The 22889-nt window shown below is 42.0% G+C and overlaps 1 protein-coding gene across 1 annotated transcript in view; it reads left to right on the top strand.

Moving 5' to 3' along the window:
- The window catches only part of LOC126162843 (DNA polymerase alpha catalytic subunit), a 244379-nt gene that overhangs the window by 33854 nt on the left and 187636 nt on the right, over positions 1 to 22889 (top strand). Inside the window, exons 5-10 of the mRNA XM_049919607.1 lie at positions 104 to 181; positions 2633 to 2744; positions 4165 to 4281; positions 9611 to 9759; positions 22150 to 22294; positions 22614 to 22778. Of these exons, the coding sequence (XP_049775564.1) occupies positions 104 to 181; positions 2633 to 2744; positions 4165 to 4281; positions 9611 to 9759; positions 22150 to 22294; positions 22614 to 22778 (766 nt within the window). The remainder of the gene's footprint in view (positions 1 to 103; positions 182 to 2632; positions 2745 to 4164; positions 4282 to 9610; positions 9760 to 22149; positions 22295 to 22613; positions 22779 to 22889) is intronic.

Genomic DNA, 22889 nt, shown 5'->3' with positions numbered 1-22889 from the left:
TCCTTCAAGATGTAACAGTCTGCTTGTTGTAGGCATGAATATGCTAATTTGAACCCATTTAAACATATTTTATGTGTAATCTGAACTTTCTATGTGCCTTTAGGAGCCATTTGAAATCATTTTCTGAAGCTGATTCCACAAGACGCCTGAAGTGTCCAGAGGGAAAAAAGCAATCTCCTAAGTGAGTATTGGTCAAGATCATGAAAACGTATTTTTTGTGGGTTATCCATGTGTAAGTGTTTTATATACAAAAATGTCAGTTATTTAGAGAGTAATTTTTTTCGCTTCTGCTTGCTGATAATTCCTCTATAATTGCATTTGTGTTAAGATTATTGGTCATAGGACATGATATTAAATTGTATCCAAACTTTAGGCCCAGATGTTTACTGCATTAACTCCTTGAGTTTACAGTTCTGTTGAAGTGAGTATTTTTTTCACTGAATAAACAGCTGTGATTCCTCATAGAACCAACTTGTATGTTATTCGTAGGGACCAGAAAAAAATGCATTTTGTGATAAATGCGAAATACATGCGAGTTCTGCCTCAAAATGCGGAGATGCGAAATTACTTAATACATGGTTTCATAGAAAATTAAATCTAGATGAGCTATTTATCAGAGATAGTTTGAAACTGCTTTATTATCTGCATACAATATTGAAAATGTAAGCATTTACTGGCATCGTACATCATCTGGCGAAGCACAATTTGGAAAGATAATATGTTCCAGAACCTACTTGCAAAATAAAGTGTATGAACGCAATGATGTATCAGTGTGCTCAATGCTATAGTGCCATGCCAATTTGGATGGTTGAATGGTCTGTTTAAGTTACACGTCACATGATGCAACTTAGTACTTAACCATGAGACCTAGCATTTTATAAGAAGGAAACACAGATGTTTGTTAGCTAAAGAGCTAAAGCTCAAAAGATTGTGTAATATGGTCAGTTTTCACGTAGTAAATTAGGTAGTGGATGTATTGATCTGCAGTGCATAGAATACGGCTAGAAGTCGGGTCAGAACTGTGTTGTTAACAATACTCTGCTAACTTCAGCAAGCAGTTGCACGGCACCCATCCCAGAATGCTTTGTGTTGTGTGTTGCTCGTTGTTTTCTTTTCTTCCTTTGAAATAAGAGAAGTGACTAGTCCTGGTCCGTCAAGGATTTCATTTATGACTTACAATACCAGAAGAGATTGGTGATCCCTGTGACAGTGTGTCAGTTCCTCTCTGGGCTGCTCCCCAGCAAAATGGAGGGGGGTTTGTTTCCGTTCACTGCATCTTCCCCTGTGCTTGTCAAAATTCTAGTCTGTTTACTCTTGCGGCCACTTGCAACTGTAGCCTATAACGCTATCTCTCTGTACTACAGCGACTGGAAAACAAACTGTGACATTTTTCAACGGTGCCAAAATTCTTCCCCTAACGTTAAAATCTAGTTGCCATATGTTCCGTCCTACTTGTATGCTAAGTGCCATATCAGTTCTGTCTGTAGCGTTGTGAAGCATGGGTCATAGGGCTATGAATGCCCATTAAAGGTTGAAATTAGTAGTCTGCAGGCTTTTTAATCTTCAAATACGGTGGGAAAAGACAAATAATGCTCAGAAACAAACAATGCTCAGAAACACCTTATATCGGAGACGCAGTCACTTAGATGGCGGGAAAATGCTGCTGCTTTTCAACAGAACAATCATTTTCGAAAGCTTAAATGCAGCCAAACGAAGAAAAGGAAGGCCATTTTGGAAGAAATAGGTGTTGAAGTTTTTGCAAATGCACACATTCCAGCAAAAAGTTCCCAATCAGCACTTTAACATTTTCAAAGAACTAGTAATTTGTTTGTCTCCACTCATCTACAGAGACAACCTTTTAAATTTGTGCATCTAATCGTTTACAAAGAAAGAAAACATGTGAATTTGACAAAAATAGATGTGAATTTTGCAAAAAATAGAGGCGAATTTTTGTCAAAAATATATGCTATGTTTTCCGGTCCCAAGTCATCAGTAAACCCAGTTTAGAATAAATTGTCCTTTTAAAGTATAGATATTTGCAATAGGTGCATGGTAGTTCTTGAAATTTTGTCTGTGGTGCATTTTAATTATAAAAATGGCATTAGGGAAGGCATAAAGTGGACAGAGATTTGGTATGCAAACAAAAATCCTGTAAGCATTTGCTCGTCACACACACACACACACACACACACACACACACACTTGAGTAAGGGGCAGAGGAGTAGTTTTTAAGTCCACATTTAATAATCTCTATTATAGATGCAGCATCAAGATGTGTCACAGGCTTTTATCCTGCACATTCTGTTACATTCCAGACACGGTGTACACTGCACCATTTATAGCAGCCCCATGATTACAAAAACCCAGATGTTGCAACTATGTAATATTTTATGTGATTATCACCATCAACCCTCTATTTCCTCATTTGGTCACCAGTAAACAATAACAGATTTAATGGTCAACTGGCAGAACACGGTGAGCTTCATTGGTCTTGCCTTTCTTCTGACCTCAGTCTCCACTTCTTCCAGACATCACATCTCTGTGAATAATGTTTTACTTGTTGTTCACATTCCAACCAAGAGCATTCTATAAATGCAATTGACTAATAATTTTATTTCCTTTTTTTCTCCAGGAAAGCTCGTGTTATAATTCCAGCCACACCTCCTGTGCATGAAAGGACCGACAGGATTAATCCTCAGTTGTTAGAGAAAATGACAGATGAAGAAATTGATGATTTTGATGATGTGAGTGTTTTGTGCTGTTTGAGTTACTAGCTTTGCATGAATGAAACTAAAGCAAAATTAAACCTAAAAAATATATGTATCCATTAAGTGTAAATGGAAAGGGAGAGGGTGGCAGGCTGTTCTGTATATTTGTGAATTCTGGTTAAGACATGGCTTTCTCCAGGTGTGTTGAAACCTAGAGTCTGCTAAGTTAATCACGTATCACAAATGCAAATCAATGACATTCTCAGCTGAGTAACCCTTTTGAATTCTTAGCTATGGTTTGCCATGTTGTTGTATTATAAAAACACAGATTCAACACTAAAAAGTCAAAGTTCAATGAATCAGTATTGCATGACACATTCCAAGAATTAATTCATATTTAGTTATTTATTAACTAAGTAATTTGGACTGATATCTGTCTGAATGTTGTTTTTACTTTGGTATAGTTATTTTAGTACCTGTTGTATGAAAACCGGGACAGTTGTACAAAAACCATAACAATTGTAGATGTGCCAGTGCTGTGGTTGAAATTTAGTGCTACTGCATCTGCTGATACCTTTCCAGTCAAGTTTTCATGTTGGGGTGTGATTGACGTATTCCAAAATCCTTTGAAAATATCTGTGAGTGCCACTGATCAAAATGTTTTACCTTTTCAAAATACAATGTTGGAAATTAGAACACACACACACACACACACACACACACACACTTGTGCTGCTACATTGTGTGGGCCGAAAACACTGTGCTGGGATGAGTAGTTCTGTCAGTTGGATGGGATGACGGGACAGAGGAGGCAGTGAGCAGCAGAGAAGGTTGGCTTGTGGTTGTGATGACTGATAGATAGTCATTAGGTGCAGGGGATAGAATGTGGCGTGTACACAGGATACGAATGGAACATGGCCCTGGCACTGGTGTGTTTGTTCAGCACACGATGAATATGACATGATGATGTGGAAGAGTGAATTGGGAGGGGGTGACGAATGGAAGGGAAGAGGATATGGGTGCAGGATGAGTGAAGTTAGGGTTCTGGGGCAGGGTAGATGTGGGGCAGGCAGCTAACAAAGCTTGAGCCCTGGAGGTTTACAGGAATGTTCCCTCAATCTCTGCTAATAGCCTGCCCAACACCCTCTACTTTGCCCCCAAGACCCTAACTTCAGTCATCCTGTACTCACACCCCTTCCTAGCAGCCTCTCCTTGCTCTGTTCTTTAATTTTCATGGTTTCTTGTGACAGTGTATTAAAAAATCTACTTATTTGAGCCTGCCTTGCAGAATATGATGATGAACTCTGTGCAGTGTTAAGAAGGTACCAAAGATGTCATGAATACGTACGGCCAAAAATTTTAGTGTAAAATATGTACTATGGAGAGGAGTAGAAATCAAAAGATTGCCACAACAGGACTCCACTAAATGGCTAAGTACCTATTAATTTTTTTTCAGGACACTACAATTGTTGATGCTTCCCAACTAGAGTCACAGCAAGAACAACAAATGCAGTCACAGATTATTGAAGACTTTGATTCAAATGATGGTTTCCCTGACAGCAGTGCACTTGCTGTAAGTATTTTTCACATACAAATATGTGTATAATTTTTGGTTGGTTGTATCACAAGTAAAAGACCAAATGTGATTATTAATATAATTTGGTATGCTAATAAATTCAGATCACCCAAAAAATCACTCTATTCAGACGTTAAATTTGTGAATGTAAGTGGAACATTCTATTTTGTTATTCAGTGTGTGTACATTGTAGCTCATTGCAGTGATTTTTGTCCCTTTAAATACAGTTGGTAAAACAGAGAATCCTGATTGTATTTTTATTTCCAGCCACTCTAATCTGCTGGAAGGGGATGTGATCCGCAATGTTGACAGGGCACTGAACACCTATTTCCCTTCTCCTACTCTGTTTTCCTTACTTTAATGCTCCTCTTGATGCTTTTCCTCATTCCTTTTGTTCATATTGTTTCATTTAAATAGAAGTGGTGGTAGGGTAACAACCTGCTGCAGTGGCCTTATATAGCCCACAGATGGCACTTGATTGATTAGTAATTAGGTAATGCCATTGCAGATGGTGTCAGTGTCTGGGCTGCTGGTACCACCACTGCAGTTGTCGCGTAAACATTGCAACGAATGTCTGTGGCTCTTCTCTACATTGAGAACTTGCTTCCATGCAGCGCCAAGATTATATGTGCTGTCATGGTTGAAAATCTTTTCACACATTCTTATTCTACAGCCTCTTTAATTAAGAATTCCAGTTTGTAGAAGCCTGGGACAAAATGACTGTTTCATCAAAAAGTATTTTATGTTTGTTAGTGAGCCTATTTCAGCAACTACAGATTTTTCCAGTTCTCAATTTCTGATAAGCTGCACAGCAGTCAGAAATGGTGTTTGTTGACTAACCAGTGTAATTGCATTCGTACTCTTAAGGGATGTTGTGAATCCCAGGGGTCTCAAGGCTGACAACATCACTTGTGAATGTGGAAGCAATTATATCGGTCAGTTCATCCGCACCATTTCTGACTGCTGTGTAGGACATCAACAGCATATCAAAAATTGAGAACTGGAGAAATCTGCAGTTGCTGAGCACAGCCTCACAAACAAACATAAAATACTAATTGATGAAACAAAAGTTTTGTTCCAGGCTTCTACGTACTGGGACTCTGTCATTAAGAGGCTGTAGAAATAAGATCTTCAACCATAATAGTGGATCAATCTTAGTGGTACATGGAAGTGAGCTCCCAATGCAGAGAAGAGCCAGAGATATTAGTTGCAATGTTCACACTATGGCTGGAGTGATGGCACTACCAGCACAGATGTTGATCCATCTGCTATGGCATTACGTAATTACAACCAATCAGAAACCACCTAAGGGCTATATAAGCAGTTTTGACAGTCAGTTGCTCGTGACGAAGACGATGGAGGTATTGTTGAAACCTTGAAGTTTACACTGTATTGATGCAGCAAGAAGTCTGAGAATGTGTTATAAAACATTGATATTGCTGCAATCTCTTAAATCAGTCAGTCAGTCAGGATCTTAATAATGCTGATAGATACACAGATGAGTACATAGCATAATCCCACTTTTTGAAATTATTATTTCCTTTCTAAATGATTGTAGTTATGCGAGCATTACAGTATAGACTAAGAAATATTTTTGTCTCCTAATACCGAAGATATCGTCAGAGGCTATAAATATCTTTTTTGTTGGTTTTTGAACTCGACGAGCTGACCTGTTTTTATGTAGACACGGAATAGTGGGATCATTAGATTACGGCGTTGGCATTGGCATGTGTTATGGAGCTGGAAGGGTTGCTCTTTGTTATATTTAGTAGTAAAACCCATATAAGTAAATTCAGTTCACCAAGGGTGTAAATACTGTTCATGAAAGCCTGCAGTTGCATTTGTACTTTACTTGAGGAGGAGAGACAAATAGGTATGGGGACAGGTATATTCTTCCCTTAGGCTTCATTGGGATAGTGACAAATTCAGAACTGAAAGAGGACTCTGGCAAGGAAATTACTTATCACTAAAACTGTTTCCAGAATGAGATTTTCACTCTGCAGCGGAGTGTGCGCTGATATGAAACTTCCTGGCAGATTAAAACTGTGTGCCTGACCGAGACTCGAACTCGGGACCTTTGCCTTTCGCGGGCAAGTGCTCTACCAACTGAGCTACCGAAGCACGACTCATGCCCGGTACTCACAGCTTTACTTCTGCCAGTACCTCGTCTCCTACCTTCCAAACTTTACAGAAGCTTTCCTGCGAACCTTGCAGAACTAGCACTCCTGAAAGAAAGGATATTGCGGAGACATGGCTTAGCCACAGCCTGGGGGATGTTTCCAGAATGAGATTTTCACTCTGCAGCGGAGTGTGCGCTGATATGAAACTTCCTGGCAGATTAAAACTGTGTGCCCGACCGAGACTCGAACTCGGGACCTTTGCCTTTCGCGGGCAAGTGCTCTACCAACTGAGCTACCGAAGCACGACTCACGCCCGGTACTCACAGCTAGTTCTGCAAGGTTCGCAGGAGAGCTTCTGTAAAGTTTGGAAGGTAGGAGACGAGGTACTGGCAGAAGTAAAGCTGTGAGTACCGGGCGTGAGTCGTGCTTCGGTAGCTCAGTTGGTAGAGCACTTGCCCGCGAAAGGCAAAGGTCCCGAGTTCGAGTCTCGGTCGGGCACACAGTTTTAATCTGCCAGGAAGTTTCAAGTTTCACTAAAACTGTTATCAGAAATGCTTGAGAAAATTATCAAATTATTAAACAAGGCAGTTGTAGGTTGGACCATACATGAACCACTTCCATTTCACTAATGACGTTATATTGTTTGCCTGTAATGGAGATAAACTTCAGCAATAAATGGAAGAACTTAGTAGTGCAAGTTTGCTGAAAGCAGGTCTTAAAACCATTAATAACAAGAATAAATAATGTAGAATGAACACATTAAAAGTGAAATATTACAAATTAATGGTGAAGTCATAGAACCAGTCAATGAATTACGTATTTAAGGCATTTGAAGACAAACACTAGATGAACTGCAAAAGAAATTAACAGCTGTAGGAAACTGACGTGGAGTTCTTTGTGGTAAACTAAGTCTTTTCAAAACCTAGCTTGTGATCAGTGTGTATTACCACTTTTTATTTATGCAATTTACAAATGTTACCCTCTTATGTGAAAATTAAAATGTATTTCTTTCAATGGTTTATTCTTTATTTCTCTTCTACATGTCCTTGCAAATGTTTCCATGAAGTGTCATTGCCCTACGATCAATTGTTTTTCATGGGTCCCTCTTAGTGAAAGTTTGGTTATGACCACGATGTACATGGTGAGAATTACTAGGGCAAACAGCAAAAAACGTATTCCACACAATGTAGAACCTAGTTTAATGACCTATCACAAAGCTCATAATATGTGTTTTGTGTCTTAATGCCACTCAAACATATGATGGTAGCAACACTTTCAAATGGTAGTGAAAAGATGAAACTACTGACTCAGTCATACTGCTTGCTAGTAGCTGACCTACAGAGGTATGGGTGGTAATGCCTGTTGCACTTATGGTGTTTTTGATGAAGCCAAATGCGTGCTCCCCTCTCACCCCTGTGACCCCCCTCTGACGCCCCTCTCTGACGCCCCCTCCGACGCGGCCCCACCCCTCCGACAGCCCTCTGTCTTTCTAAATGGCAACCACCCTATGGAGCTAAGCCTTTGTTTGCTTGGGCATGCTTCAGCGACGATAGTTCGGTGTGGCGGTGAAAAGTTTTATGTCTCCAGGTACAAGAATCTTGGCTTAACCGCTCGGATCATGAGGTTGGCAAAAACCTGTGTTGAGGAGATGCATGGCTGTTGAGGCTGAACAGTAGTTAGCAGTCAACTTCCGGCGAACCTGCCACATCTCAGTTATATAAGGTGTACCCACGCAAGTATGGCTCTAAGTGGACCGTTATTTGCCTAGCTGCTCGTGGAACTGAGATGGACCCCTCAAACTTAAACTTACCAACTCCTAGTGATATAGGTGTACTGCTTGTGGGTATCAACAACAAACCTAAAAAGGACTATTGTAGCCAGTTGTCCTGACACAGAGATTCTTCGAATACTTCTGTTAATAGTAACATTTGGTAGAATGTAGAGAGCATTGCTGGAACTTTAAAATCCATAAAGCAATTAAAAATAGGACATTGTTGGTTGGAACTTGTAGTTCCCAACAAGCAACAGACCTTAGTTCCCAACAAGCAACAGACCTTCAGACTGCTAAATGCCTTGGGGAATATGCCATTGGAACAGAGCTGCACGACACCTTGAACTACAGCAAAGATGTCGTATTGTTCGGAGATCTACAGATATTACCAAAGAAGAAATGAAAGATGAATTGACTCAGGAAGAAGATGTCACTGACATGCAGCATGTAATGAAATGGGTAGATGATGAACTGAAGTGGTCAAACCAAATTCCTTTATTCTTGTGTCAGTAGAACAACAATTTAGAGCATATAAAGGCAGGTTTCTTTCACTTAAATGTAAGGCCATGTATGCACTGTTTCAAATGCCAGCTCTTTGGGCACCCTTTTCTGGTATGTAAGGGAGAAGCCACGTCTGACAAATGTGGTGAGGCAACCCATGAAGGAGTCATTTGTTCATCTCTGTGCTCTGTGTAAGTGTGTGGAGATCACATGGTCTGGAGTAGAGACTGCAGTATCTACCTCTAAGAAATGAAGATACAGGAGCTAAAAACAACAAAGCATATTCTGTAAGGTGAGGCAAAAATGTAGAGCATGCTACCTCTCACTTTCAAAATTTTTTTAATTCTTCCTTGATACAGATCTCAAAAAGCCTATTGCGGAAGTTGATGCCTCTACTCAAATGGAGGTTAATAGTGATGTGTCCTGTAGCTATGTGTGGGTTCTAAATGCAAAAAGAAGAAATGAGACAACAACAGTTATTTGAAATGCATTTGTGTAACTCAGTGAGCTGTCGCATACAATTTCAGCCAGATCCCAAGTGAATTTTCTAGAGTATCCTGTTCCATAACCAAGTCCATTATTCCATAACCAAGTCCATTATATTGCAGTCACTGATAGAGACAGTAGCAGCTGTGCTGGCATGAATATGTGTGTGTGTGTGTGTGTGTGTGTGTGTGTGTGTTTGTGTGTGTGGAGGGGGGGGGGGGGAAGAGAGAGAGAGAGAGAGAGAGAGAGAGAGAGAGAGAGCACGTGCGCAATTTCAGGAGAAGGACTTAATTATATGAAAGCTTACATGATTAGTAGTCTTTTTATTGTGCCTGTCTGCAACCTTATGCCTCTTCAATGTGATTAGCAATCTGTCCTTTTCACATTGTTGTTATTCCATCCTGGACTTTCCATTGTTTGTTTAAATTTAACAATTGTTTTGTTACAGATGATTGATGATGGTGATTCCCATAATATAAAAGAAAATGGCACTGAGAAAGGTTTTGAAGACAATATAACAAGTAATATTGCAGCATGTGAACCTAAAGTCCCTGAGCTACCTTTGGAAAAACCGGATCCAACAGACAGGAATTTCAGGTTTGTGGCTGATGTACCTTTTGTTGCAAAATGGACTTTTGAAACATACAATTAAAAGTATTAATTACACAAAAAACGAAAAGAAGTGTCCGTGTAACTTGTTGTGAACGTGAACGTGCAATGGAAAAATTGGTAAAGATGGAAGATGAGCAACTTACAGCTCATATATGCAGCAGGCTTTGACTGTAATTTGTGTTTAAAATACCATTCATAAGCATGGCTTCACGTTTGTACTCGGTTGTGTTTTATTATGGAATATTTTAACAGTGAAACATGCTGAAGTTAAAAGCAGTGCTTGGTTAGTCAAAATTTATGGCTTTTAATTTATTCCTCACTTTGTTTCTACACGTGGCATGTATTTTACATAGAAAATAATTAGAGTAATTTTTTTTAGAGTTTTGGTTTAAGGGATCTGGTGTGTTAATCCATGCATCTGTGTTGAATGCTTAGTATTTATCTGCCTCTACTTCTCCGGATCCCATTTCACTTACCGAGGGGCCCACCTGAAGTTATTTTCACATATGTTGATTACTCTCCATCAAAGGTAACATGTTGTGTCATTCCTACCAAGAAACCCTCAATCCATTTACAGATTTTATCACGCGTCTTTCTTCTCATTCGTATGATAAGTCTCCCTGACATTGGATTCTGGGCAACTTTTCTCATCTCTCCCCATTTCATAAATCTTATTGATCCTTTTGTTCCTCCACCTCCTCTTCTTTCTCCTTCAACCCTCCTGCCAGAAGAAGAAGAAGAAGAAGAAGAAGAAGAAGCCACTGTCTTTGGAAGCTTGTTAATTGTAGTTTTTTTTACCCCCTATCCAGTTACATTATATTTTCTGTCACAAATCTTGTTTGGTACCCCATACAATTATTATTTTGTTAATAAGTACTAGTGTGGTACTCACATTATTTTTGGAAGTCAAGAAATACTGCATCCACTGAATTGCCGTGCCCTGTGGTGTTGCCTGAAAAAGAATCAATTGGTCTTCACATGACTGGTGTTCTTGAAATCCATTCTCGTTGGTGTGAAGGAGGTCCGGTCATTTTCTGTGAGATATCTTAATGCACTGGAACCCAGAATATTATCTCAGATTTTACACCACATGGATGTCAGTGATGTTGGATAATAGTTTTGTGGATCAATTCTGCTACCCTTATTATAGACAAGTGTGACATGCGCTTTCTTTCAATCGTGGGGCACAGTTTTTTTTTTAAGGGATCTATAGTATATTTGGTTAACTTCTGTGTTGAATTTGATAGGAATTAAGTCAGGACCGTGGCCCGTGTTCAATTTTAGTGATTTCAGCTGTTTTTTAATGCCCATATGATTATACTTATGACAATAAGTGTAGGTGCGGTACTGAGTCAAATGCTTTTTGGAAGTCGAGAATCACGGATCTACCTGGTTGCTTTGATCCAAAGCTTTCAGTATGTTATGTAAGAAAACTGCGAGCTGGGTTTCACATGATGGATGTTTTTGAAAACCATGCTGGTTGGCTTTGAGGAGGTCATTCTGTTCCTATACCTCATGGTGTCCTGCTCATCACTACTGTTGCCACCTTTCTTTATACTAACATCCCTAATGCTCGTGGCTTTACCTGTATTGCTCACTATCTTTTCCCAGTGCCTGATAGATTCCAAACCGGCAACCGCCTACCTAGTTGCCATGACCAGCTGTATCCTCGCCCACAATTACTTCTCCTATGAAAGCATTACCTACAAACAAATCTGGGGTACGGCTACAGGCAGTCGCATGGCATCATCCTATGCCAACCTATTCATGGGCCTTGTAGAGGAATCCTTCCTAAACACCCGGAGTCTTAAACCCCTCACCTGGTTCAGATTCATCGATGACATCCTTGTGGTCTGGATCGAGGGTGAGGACACCCTACCTACATTCTTCCAGAACCTCAACCGCTTCTCCCCATTTACTTCACCTGGTCCCACTCTACATCTACATCTATACTCCACAAGCCACCCAACAGTGTGTGGCGGAAGGCACTTTACGTGCCACTGTCATTACCTCCCTTTCCTGTTCCAGTTGCGTATGGTTTGCGGGAAGAAAGACTGCTGGAAAGCCTCCGTGCGCGCTCGAATCTCTCTAATTTTACATACTCAACCCAATAAGCCTCCTTCCTAGATGACCTCCACCTCAAAGATGGCTACATCAATACTTCCGTCCATATCAAATTGACTAACCACCAGCAGTACCTCCACTTCAACAGCTGCCACCCATTCCATACCAAGAAGTCCCTTCCACACCGCCCAGCCACCTGTGGTCATCGCATCTGCAATGACAAGCGGTCCCTCTCAAAATATACTAAGGGTCTCACTGAGGACTTTACAAACCATAATTACCTTCCCAACCTCGTACAAAAACAATTCTTCTGTGCTTTTTCTATCCAGTCACGCACTACCTCCCAAAGTCCAACTATCTGGCCACAGAGGAGCATTCCCCTCGTGACTCAGTACCACCCAGGACTGGAGCAATTGAATCACATTCTCCGCCATGGTTTCAACTACCTTTCATTGTGCCCTGAAATGAAAAATGTCCTACCCCCTATCCTTCCCAGCACTGCGCAGTGCGCAAGTAGCAGCAAGTGGCTTATTTAGCGTTCATGTAAGTGTAGTAGTCAGGTTGAAAATTTGTTCTTAGTGAACTTGTTTAATTAAATCCATCAAATCATTGTGTAGTTGTGCAATTAGCAGGGGTAGATTTGCATTTTAATATCTGTGACTTGTAAAGTTGGGTAGTCGTTCATCATTTGTTTATTTCTTTCAAATAGTTTTTGTAGGTTACTGACAGTACAGTTAGCCTTCTGCCGCCGAGCAGTGTGTCAGCAGTGCGCAAGTAGCAGCATTACTGCATTTACTAGGCAGTCTTGTATTTTAATAACAGTTTAAATTTTGTGTCACATTGTTTGTGCTCTCTGTAGATTAGTTCATATGTTCTTTGCACAACAGTATTTAGTATGGATAAGGACTGCAACTGCTGTGTTCGGATGCGGGCTGAGTTGGCATCCCTTCGCTCCCAGCTTCAGGCAGTGTTGGCTTCGGTCACACAGCTTGAGGCTGTTGCCAATGGGCATTGCTGTGTGGGGTCCATATGGGGGTTTGTCGGGGACGGCCAGCTTGTCCCACGCATCCCCCGATCGGACTACGGCTGTGGCTGCCCGGGATACTGCCTACATTAAGGCTGACACCTCACCCATGGTAGAGTGGGAGGTCATCTCGAGGTATGGCAGGAGGCGAAAGACATTCCAGAGGGCTGAACGGAAGGCCTCTCCAGTTTTTCTGACAAACCGGTTTCAGCTCTGTCTCTGGCTGATACTGATCTTCGGCCGGAAATGGCTGCTTGTCCTGTTCCAGAGGTTGCCCCTCAGTCTGCAAGATTCGGGTGGTTGCAGAGGGTGGGCTTACTGGTAGTCGGGAGTTCCAACGTCAGGTGCGTAATGTGGTCCCTTAGGGATATGCCTGCAAGGGAGGGGAAGAAAACCAATATGCACTCCGTGTACATAGCGGGGGAGTTATTCCAGATGCGGAAAGGGTCCTTCCGGATGCCATGAAGGGTACAGGGTGCACCCATCTGCAGGTGGTCGCTCATGTCAGCACCAATGATGTGTGTCACTATGGATCGGAGGAAATCCTCTCTGGCTTCCGGCGGCTATCTGATTTGGTGAAGACTGCCAGTCTCACCAGCGGGATGAAAGCAGAGCTCACCATCTGCAGCATCGTTGACAGGACTGACTGCGGGCCTTTGGTACAGATCTGAGTGGAGGGTCTGAATCAGAGGCTGAGACAGTTCTGCGACCGTGTGGGTTGCAGATTCCTCGACTTGCGGGTTGCAGATTCCTCGACTTGCGCCATAGGGTGGTAGGGTTTCGGGTTCTGCTGGATAGGTCGGAGTCCACTACACACAGCATGTGGCTACATGGGTAGCAGGGGTTGTGTGGCGTGGACTGGTTGGTTTTTTAGGTTAGATGGCCTCGGGCAAATACAGAAAGGGCAACAGCCTCAAAGGGTGCGGGTCAAAGTCAGGTCATGCGGGGACCAAACAGCAATCGTGATTGTAATTGTAAACTGTCAAAGCTGCATTGGTAAAGTACTGGAACCTCAAGCGCTGATAGAAAGCACCGAAGCTGAAATCGTTATAGGTATGGAAAGCTGGCTGAAGCCAAAGATAAATTCTGCCGAAATTTTTACAAAGGCACAGACGGTGTTTAGAAAGGATAGATTGCATGCAACCGGTGGTGGCGTGTTTGTCGCTGTTAGTAGTATTGCATGTTTGTCGCTGTTAGTATTAGTTTATCCTGCAGTGAAATAGAAGTGGATAGTTCCTGTGAATTATTATGGGTGGAGGCTATACTCAACAACCGAGCTAGGTTAATAATTGGCTCCTTTTACCGACCTCCCGACTCAGCAGCATTAGTGGCAGAACAACTAAGAGAAAATCTGGAATACATTTCACATAAATGTCCTCAGCATGTTATAGTCTTAGGTGGAGATTTAAATTTACCAGATATAGACTGGGACACTTGGATGTTTAGGACGGGTGGTAGGGACAGAGCATCGAGTGACAGTATACTGAGTGCACTATCCGAAAATTACCTCGAGCAATTAAACAGAGAACTGACTCGTGGAGATAACATCTTGGACCTACTGATAACAAGCAGACCCAAACTTTTCGACTCTGTAAGCGCAGAACAGGGAATCGGTGATCATAAGGCCATTGCAGCATCCCTGAATATGGAAGTAAATAGGAATATAAAAAAAGGGAGGAAGGTTTATCTGTTTAGCAAGAGTAATAGGAGGCAGATTTCAGACTACCTAACAGATTAAAACAAAAATTTCTGTTCCAACGCTGACAATGTTAAGTGTTTCTGGAAAAAGTTCAAGGCAATCGTAAAATGCGTTTTAGATAGGTACGTACTGAGTAAAACTGTGAGGGACAGGAAGAACCCACCATGGTTCAACAACAATTAGGAAACTACTGCGAAAGCAAAGAGAGCTTCACTGCAAATTTAAACGTAGCCGAAACCTCCCAGACAAACAGAAGCTAAATGATGTCAAAGTTGGCACAAGGAGGGCTATGCGTGAAGCGTTCAGTAAATTCGAAAGTAAAATTCTATGTACCGACTTGACAGAAAATCCTAGGAAGTTCTGGTCTTACGTTAAATCAGTAAGTGGATCAAAGCAGCATATCCAGACACTCTGGGATGATAATGACATTGAAACAGAGGATGACACGCGTAAAGGTGAAATACTAAACACCTTTTTCCAAAGCTGTTTCACAGAGGAAGACCGCACTGCAGTTCCTTCTCTAAATCCTCACTTGAACGAAAAAATGGCTGACATCGAAATAAGTTTCCAAGGAATAGAAAAGCAACTGGAATCACTCAACAGAGGAAAGTCCACTGGACCTGACGGGATACCAATTCGATTCTACACAGAGTACGCGAAAGAACTTGCCGCCCTTCTAACAGCCGTGTACCGCAAGTCTCTAGAGGAACGGAGGGTTTCAGATGATTGGAAAAGAGCACAGGTAGTTCCAGTTTTCAAGAAGGGTCATCGAGCAGAACGCGCAAAACTATAGGGCCATATCTCTGACATCGATCTGTTGTAGAATTTTAGAACATGTTTTTTGCTCACGTATCATGTCATTTCTGGAAACCCAGAATCTACTCTGTAGGAATCAACATGGATCCCGGAAACAGCGATCATGTGAGACCCAACTCGCTTTATTTGTTCATGAGACCCAGAAAATATTAGATACAGGCTCCCAGGTAGATGCCATTTTCCTTGACTTCCGGAAGGCGTTCGATACAGTTCTGCACTGTCGCCTGATAAACAAAGTAAGAGCCTACGGAATATCAGACCAGCTGTGTGGCTGGATTGAAGAGTTTTTAGCAAACAGAACATAGCATGTTGTTATCAATGGAGAGAGGTCTACAGACGTTAAAGTAACCTCTGGCGTGCCACAGGGGAGTGTTATGGGACCATTGTTTTTCACAATATATATAAATGACCTAGTAGATAGTGTCGTAAGTTCCATGCGGCTTTTCGCGGATGATGCTGTAGTATACAGAGAAGTTGCAGCATTAGAAAATTGCAGCAAAATGTAAGATGATCTGCAGCGGATAGGCACTTGGTGTAGGGAGTGTCAACTGACCCTTAACATAGACAAATGTAATGTATTGCGAATACATAGAAAGAAGGGTCCTTTATTGTATGATTATATGATAGCGGAACAAACACTGGTAGCAGTTACTTCTGTAAAATATCTGGGAGTATGTGTACGGAACGATTTGAAGTGGAATGATCATATAAAATAAAATTAATTGTTGGTAAGGTGGGTGCCAGGTTGAGATTCATTGGGAGAGTCCTTAGAAAATATAGTCCATCAACAAAGGAGGTGGCTTACAAAACACTCGTTCGAGCTATACTTGAGTGTTGCTCATCAGTGTGGGATCCGTACCAGGTCGGGTTGACGGAGGAGATAGAGAAGCTCCAAAGAAGAGTGGCGCATTTCGTCACAGGGTTATTTGGTAAGCGTGATAGCGTTACGGAGATGTTTAGCAAACTCAAGTGGCAGACTCTGCAAGAGAGGCGCTCTGCATAGCGGTGTAGCTTGTTGTCCAGGTTTCGAGAGGGTGCGTTTCTGGATGAGGTATCGGATATATTGCTTCCCCCTACTTACCTCCTGAGGAGATCACGAATGTAAAAATTAGAGAGATTCAAACGCACACGGAGGCTTTCCGGCAGTTGTTCTTCCCGCGAACCATACTCGACTGGAGCAGGAAAAGGAAGTAATGACAGTGGCACATAAAGTGCCCTCTGCCAAACACCGTTGGGTGGCTTGGGGAGTATAAATGTACATGTACCACAGTGGTATTCTGATGCCCACTGTACCTACAAAATAACCTCGTCCATCCGTACACAACCTCTGCTCACAACCCCTTGCTCATATCCCTGTAATAGACCTAGATGGAAGGCCTGTCCCATACATCCTCCCACCACCATCTAGTCCATTTCGGTCACAAACACATCCTATCCCATCAAAGGCAGGGGTATCTGTGAAACCAGTCGTGATCTACAAGCTAAGCTGCAATCGCTGAGCTGCTTTCTATTTGGGCATGAGAACCAACAAGCTGTCTGTCTGCATGAATGGCTACCAACAAACTGTGGCCAAAACTGGAACACCCTGTTGCTGAGCACACCGCTCAACACAGCGTTCTACATTTCAATGACTGTTTCACAACATGTGCCATCTGGATCCTTCCCACCAACACCAGCTTTTCTGAATTGTGCAGGTGGAAACTCTCCCTGCAATATTTCCTATCTTCCTGTAACCCTCCTGGCCTCAATCTCTGTTAGTTATTGTTCTTACCCATCTAGCCTCCATCCCTGTTCCCATTCCACCACTACACGGCCCTCTGTATCTCACTAGTGCACCCAGTCTTTTTGCTTGTCTGCTTTTCCACTAACACCCCCCCCCCCCCCTTCCATCTAACACCCCGACTGCACCTATCTGCCCTACCTTCTCTCCATTTCATCCATCCATGCATGCTCCCTCCTTCCTTGCTTCCTTGCTATCCCTCTCTTTCCCTGTCCCTGCCTCCTTCTTACCCCCATCCAGTTGCCTCTGATCATACACACCTGCTCGTAGTGTGACTTCAGGTGCCATAGACTGTGGTCATTTGTGTGTGAGCTACATATGTATTTGCTTTGTGTGTGTGTGTGTGTGTGTGTGTGTTTGTGTGTGTATATTGTCTACTTTCTTTGAAGGCCTTGTTGGCCGGAAGTTTATTTTGTGAGAGTCTTTTTGTTATGCCAGTCTGCGACTCAGCATCTCCAGTATATGCTGAACAGCAACTATTCTTTTCATAATAATGTTACTTTCCATCCTGGAGTTTCCTTTGTTTTATTTTACAATAGACTTATATGTATAGTAATGAAAAGTAGGCAAAATAAAAACTTTAATGTTATCTTTGACTTTCACGCAGTAATTGTGTAGTTCTCTGTTTATCATTGGCGTAAATTTAATTTTAGTTACATGATAGTTTAAGTATATACAAAGAGGGTACAGCTAAAATTTTATTTCTATAGTACACCTTTTACTGTGTATCTGCATCCCCTGCGTAGGACATTTTCTTCGTTACAAATACGTTGCTGCTTACTTTTGAGCAGATTATTTCCATATGATTTTCCCAAATCATAAGTCTGTCTGTCTGTCAATGCCAAGAATGTGCTACTGTCAGTTTCTGTTAGAGGCACATTGCAAAGTTTCATGTTTAGTTCTTCTACATGTGTTGTTCTCTTTGCATTTATTTCCATGTAAGTTGTTCTCTTTTCATTTATAAATAGACTGTATTCACTAAAATATTCATTTGCCCTTTCTATGTCCATGATAGTTCTTGTTTCTAAATTGTTTTTTGAGCTACTACTTGCAATGAGGGACAGGCGTATCATCTGCATACATGATGAGTTTTCTTTTACTGAGGCTGCCATGTTATTCACATACTTTATTAACATTTGCAGATCAAGTATTGAGTCTTGTACTATGCTACACTTTACCACACGAAAATCAGAGTGAAAAAATTTCCTACATATTGTTTCCCGTGTATCTTAATTCTACTTTTTGTTTCCTGCAGATGATTTTAATACACTGGCTGCATTCCCTTGACACCATATTAGTGCAACTTACTGAACACAGTACTATGGCACACACACAGAGGTCATGAAATATGGTACAGACATTCTTCTGTTCTTCCAAACTCTGACTGTGTGTCATGGAAATTGCTGCTGCTGTTTTTTGTACATTTCTCTTCCCTGAACCCATGCTCTGCTTGATCCAGGATAGCTTATTTTTCTATGAATTTTATTACAATGTTTTTAATAGCTGTTTCTACAGTTTTCAATAAGGTGGGTGCAATTGTTATAGGTCCATAGTATCCAGGATCCCCTTGTCACCATCCTTATAAAGTGACATTAATTTACTCTTTTTCAGTCATGCTGGAGACAGACCCTTCTCCATTACCAGTTTCGATGTGAATGTCACAGGCATAGTTAGATACTGTGTGCAGTATTCGATTATTTTTGGAGATGTTTCACATATGACATATGTGTCTTGGGTTTCATAGTGATCTGATCACATTTGTAAGTTCAGTTTAATAGGAGTGCTTATTCTGTTGTTTCTGGCGAAACTATATGTTTTTTTAAAGTCAGTGCTTCAATTTATTTTATTGGCTTCTGTACTATATTTACATGATCGTGATTTAAAGTGGAACATACTTCACATCGGCCAGTCAGTTCGTCCCCTTGTGCTTTAAGAACTCTGTTCCTACTTCCTGTCTTATTTGATTCATTCCTATTTGTATATATGTCTTTGAAATATTTGTTGAAATTCTAGTTTGATGTTTGTAATATCTAGTTTTTGCATGCATTATCATTTTGCTATATTCTTTTCTCTTGTGTCTGTATATTCTACCATCTGCTTGACTATTACATTTCCTACATCTTTTAAACAAGTCTTTTAATGTAACTCTTCAGGCTTTCCCTGCAAGATCTTGAAATGCGGAATAATCGGGTCCGCTGCCAGATGTTTGTGTCACTTTGGCACCGTATTTTGGTCACATAACTCATTGCCTTCTTCAGGTGCTCCCTGAGACTACCGTATTGGAGGATCTTGTCCAGTATTTATGCCCAGAGAGTGCTGGGCGCTCTGTTTGCCGTCCGTGCCCGCCTGGCACTGCTTGTAAGGTGTTGTCTCTTCCCCGGTGCTCCCTTGGACGTCCGCACCCGACTTGGTCCTCATCTGTGTCAGCTTTCTGAGGCTCGTCCTGTGTTGGGCGTTCCGTTTGCGGTCCGCGCCCGCCTAGTGCTGCTCCTGAGGTTTTGGCCCTTCCCTGGTGCTCCCACGGATATCCGCGCCCGGCTCGTCCACCATCTGTGGTCGTGGCAGCTGTCTTGGGCTGGACCCGCGTTTGGCATTCCATTCGTGGTCTGCGTACACTTGGCGCTGCTCCTGAGGTGTTGACACTTCCCTGGTGCTCCGACAGATGTCCACGCCCCCCTTGTCCACCATCTGCAGGTGTGGCAGCTGTTTGAGACCCATCTCGCATCGGGCGCTCCGTTCGCGGTCCGCACCCGCCTGGTGCTGCTTGTAAGGTGTTGTCTCTTCTCTGGTGCTCCGTCAGACGTCTGCGCCTGATTTGGTCGTCATCTGTGGTCGCGGCAGTTCTCTGAGGCCTGTGCCGCGTTGGGTGCTCCCTTTGTGGTTCGCGCCCGCCTGGCGCTGCTCCTTAGGTGTTGGCACTTCCCTGGTGCTGAGACGGTCATCCGCGCCTGGTACGTCCATCATGTCCAGTCGTGGCGGCTGTCAGAGGCCTGTCCCGTGTTGGGAGTTGTGTTCGCAGTCCGCGCCCGCCTGGCGCTGCCCCTGCGGTGTTACTACTTCTTGAGGAGTTTCTTGGTTCCTTTCGTTGGGCCCTGATAAGCTCCAGAGCCGGACTCCACGCCGAGCTGAGCTGGTAACCGCTGTCTTGGTTTATTATGTTGTCTGTGACCTTGACCTCGATGGCCTCCTTTATGACACTGTCCCAAAATCTTGGCGTCTGTGTCACAATTTTGGTGTTGTTGTAGTCCATTGAGTGACCGAGCTCCAGACAGTGCTCTGCTATGGCAGATAACGCGGGTCCGGCCCCAGACAGCTTCCACGACCACAGACAGTGGACGAGCTTGGTGTGGACGTCCGTGGGAGCACCAGGAAAGGGCCAGAACCTCAGGAGCAGCACTAGGCGGGCGCGGACCGCGAACGGAATGCCCGATGCAGGACGGGCCTCAGAGAGTTGCTACAGATGACGACCAAGTCGGGCGCGGACGTCTGAGGGAGCACCGGGGAAGAGAGAACACCTTACAAACAGCGCCAGGCGGGCGCGGATGGCAAACAGAGCTCCCAGCACTCTCTGAGCATAAATACTGGACAAGATCCTCCAATATGGCAGTCTCAGATAGCACCTGAAGAAGGCAACGAGTTATGTGGCCGAAATATTGTTCCAGAGTGACACAAACATCCGGCAGCAGACCCGATTATTCCGTATGTCAAGTCTTTTAATTCTTCTTTGCCATTTACGATTTCTTTCGTGATCCATTTCCTAATATGTATTACATTTATCTCTCTGCAGACCTCTAGACAAGCAGTGTTTAGGTGAGTTAAGGTTGAACTGAAAGTTTTCCTGATATCTTTTCCATCTTTGCTTATCTGAGAAACATTTCCAGTGTGTTGTAATTTTTAGTGTTGTGACCAGACAAAGCTACTTTGTCTGGCCATAATTGTGTGTTCTGTGATTCTTGGAGAAGTGCTCATCTAGAAAAGATGAAATATTAGTTCACTTTGTTACGTAACTGAATAAAATATTTACTTAATTTTCACCCACTTATTTGCCACAGGAAGACTGGATCATTTACAAGTGTCATGGGCTAGCAAAGCATCACTTGATGCACTAATTAACAATCTGTTCTCTTGCAGTACAAAATGCGAAATTTACCAAAGTTCGTCAGAAACTTCAACTGTCACTGTCCTTACATGATGATGTTGACTGCTGTAGTTTAGGTCTTGAACAGGGGGCTGAGCTCCTCCAAGCTCGGCTCTGTATTGACCTCAGTGCAGGGCACTAAAGTGCTGGGGAACAGGCAAGGACTTCAGGAGCACTTCCCATACGCCATTGTGGATTGCTGTGAGCCCCCTCTAATGCCTGTGGTATCTATGCATTGCTGACTTTTGTGTGGCACTGTGATCTTTGGATGATACCACAGCCAGCATTTGTCAGTCAACAGTCTACAATTACATTTCCAGTTTCAGTATTCTTTTTTTGTGTTTCAGTTAACTGACGTTGGTGATCTGAAGCGAACTACTATTAAGCATGGGAATTCTTTAATATCTTTGCTAGGTAGTGTTTCAAGTTGTATTAGGAAATCTTTTGTCCTAGATCTTGGAGAGCAATATATACCTAACACTAAATGTTTCTCCTCCTGAAAATTTGAACTGCTGCTGCTTCAAAATACTTTTTTCTATGGTTTGCAACGGCCACAGAACACATTTGCTTGTACTGCTATCCACATACAGTGCTACCCTACCACTTATGTATGTTCAGTTCTATAAAAATATGGCTTTTTATGATAACACTGACAATTGTATGTTTTTATTTCATTTTCGGTCAGTTCATGCTCAATCATTATGAAGATGTTTGGTAACTTTGTATAAGTGTTCAAGACATCAGGCATGAGTCAATAAGCTCACAATTAGTGACACTGTCTTCACTTGTATATGTAGTGATCTTTATAAGCTGTGAATGGACATTCAGTGCGTTTTTTTCCCCTTCTATTATAGGAATAAGCAATTTGACAACAGAGATGATAACATATTAGCAGCATGGGCATCAATGACAGATAATATAAAACAAGAATCAGAAGCAGCTGCAGTCAGCATTTCAGGCTCTGAATTACCACTTGTTACAAATGGCAGCAACAAAGAGGTAAGTTTTGTGAAGTACCAGAGATAAATATCTTTTGAAGAATGTTTATTGTGATGAGACGGGAGTACAAGCTGTGGAGCCTCTGGAGATAACTGTGTTTATTGTTGTAGATCACAGAATTTAAGGAAGAGTTTTTTAAAATATGTTTTACTGGTTTTATATTCCCAAATATTTATAAACTCACAGCATCCCAAATTCTCTGTCACATTTGCCAGTATTTAGTAAGCCCCTAAGCCCCTTTAAACTATAAAATTTGTTCTTGCATGATAAACTAAATTCTGAAAACGGATTTGTTTTAAATACATTGTTTAATTTGCAGGTACTTCGTTTCTTTTGGCTGGATGCCTATGAAGAACCATTCAAACAACCAGGTGTAGTGTATCTCTTTGGAAAAGTGTTCGTACAGTCTGCAAAGACATATGTGAGCTGCTGTGTCAGTGTCAAGAATATAGAAAGAAAAATATATCTCTTACCTCGAGAAGAAGTTAGTAGTATTTATGAATGGCATTTCTGTTTTATTTGTTTAAAAATTCCTCCTCATCACATAAGATACAAGACTGCTTCAGTTTCTAAGAATTTATTTGTTGTAAAATAT

The sequence above is a fragment of the Schistocerca cancellata genome, chromosome 2 (genome assembly GCF_023864275.1).
Source record: "Schistocerca cancellata isolate TAMUIC-IGC-003103 chromosome 2, iqSchCanc2.1, whole genome shotgun sequence".
Taxonomy (NCBI): Eukaryota; Metazoa; Arthropoda; class Insecta; order Orthoptera; family Acrididae; genus Schistocerca; species Schistocerca cancellata.
This window is presented reverse-complemented; position numbering and strand designations above follow the sequence as displayed.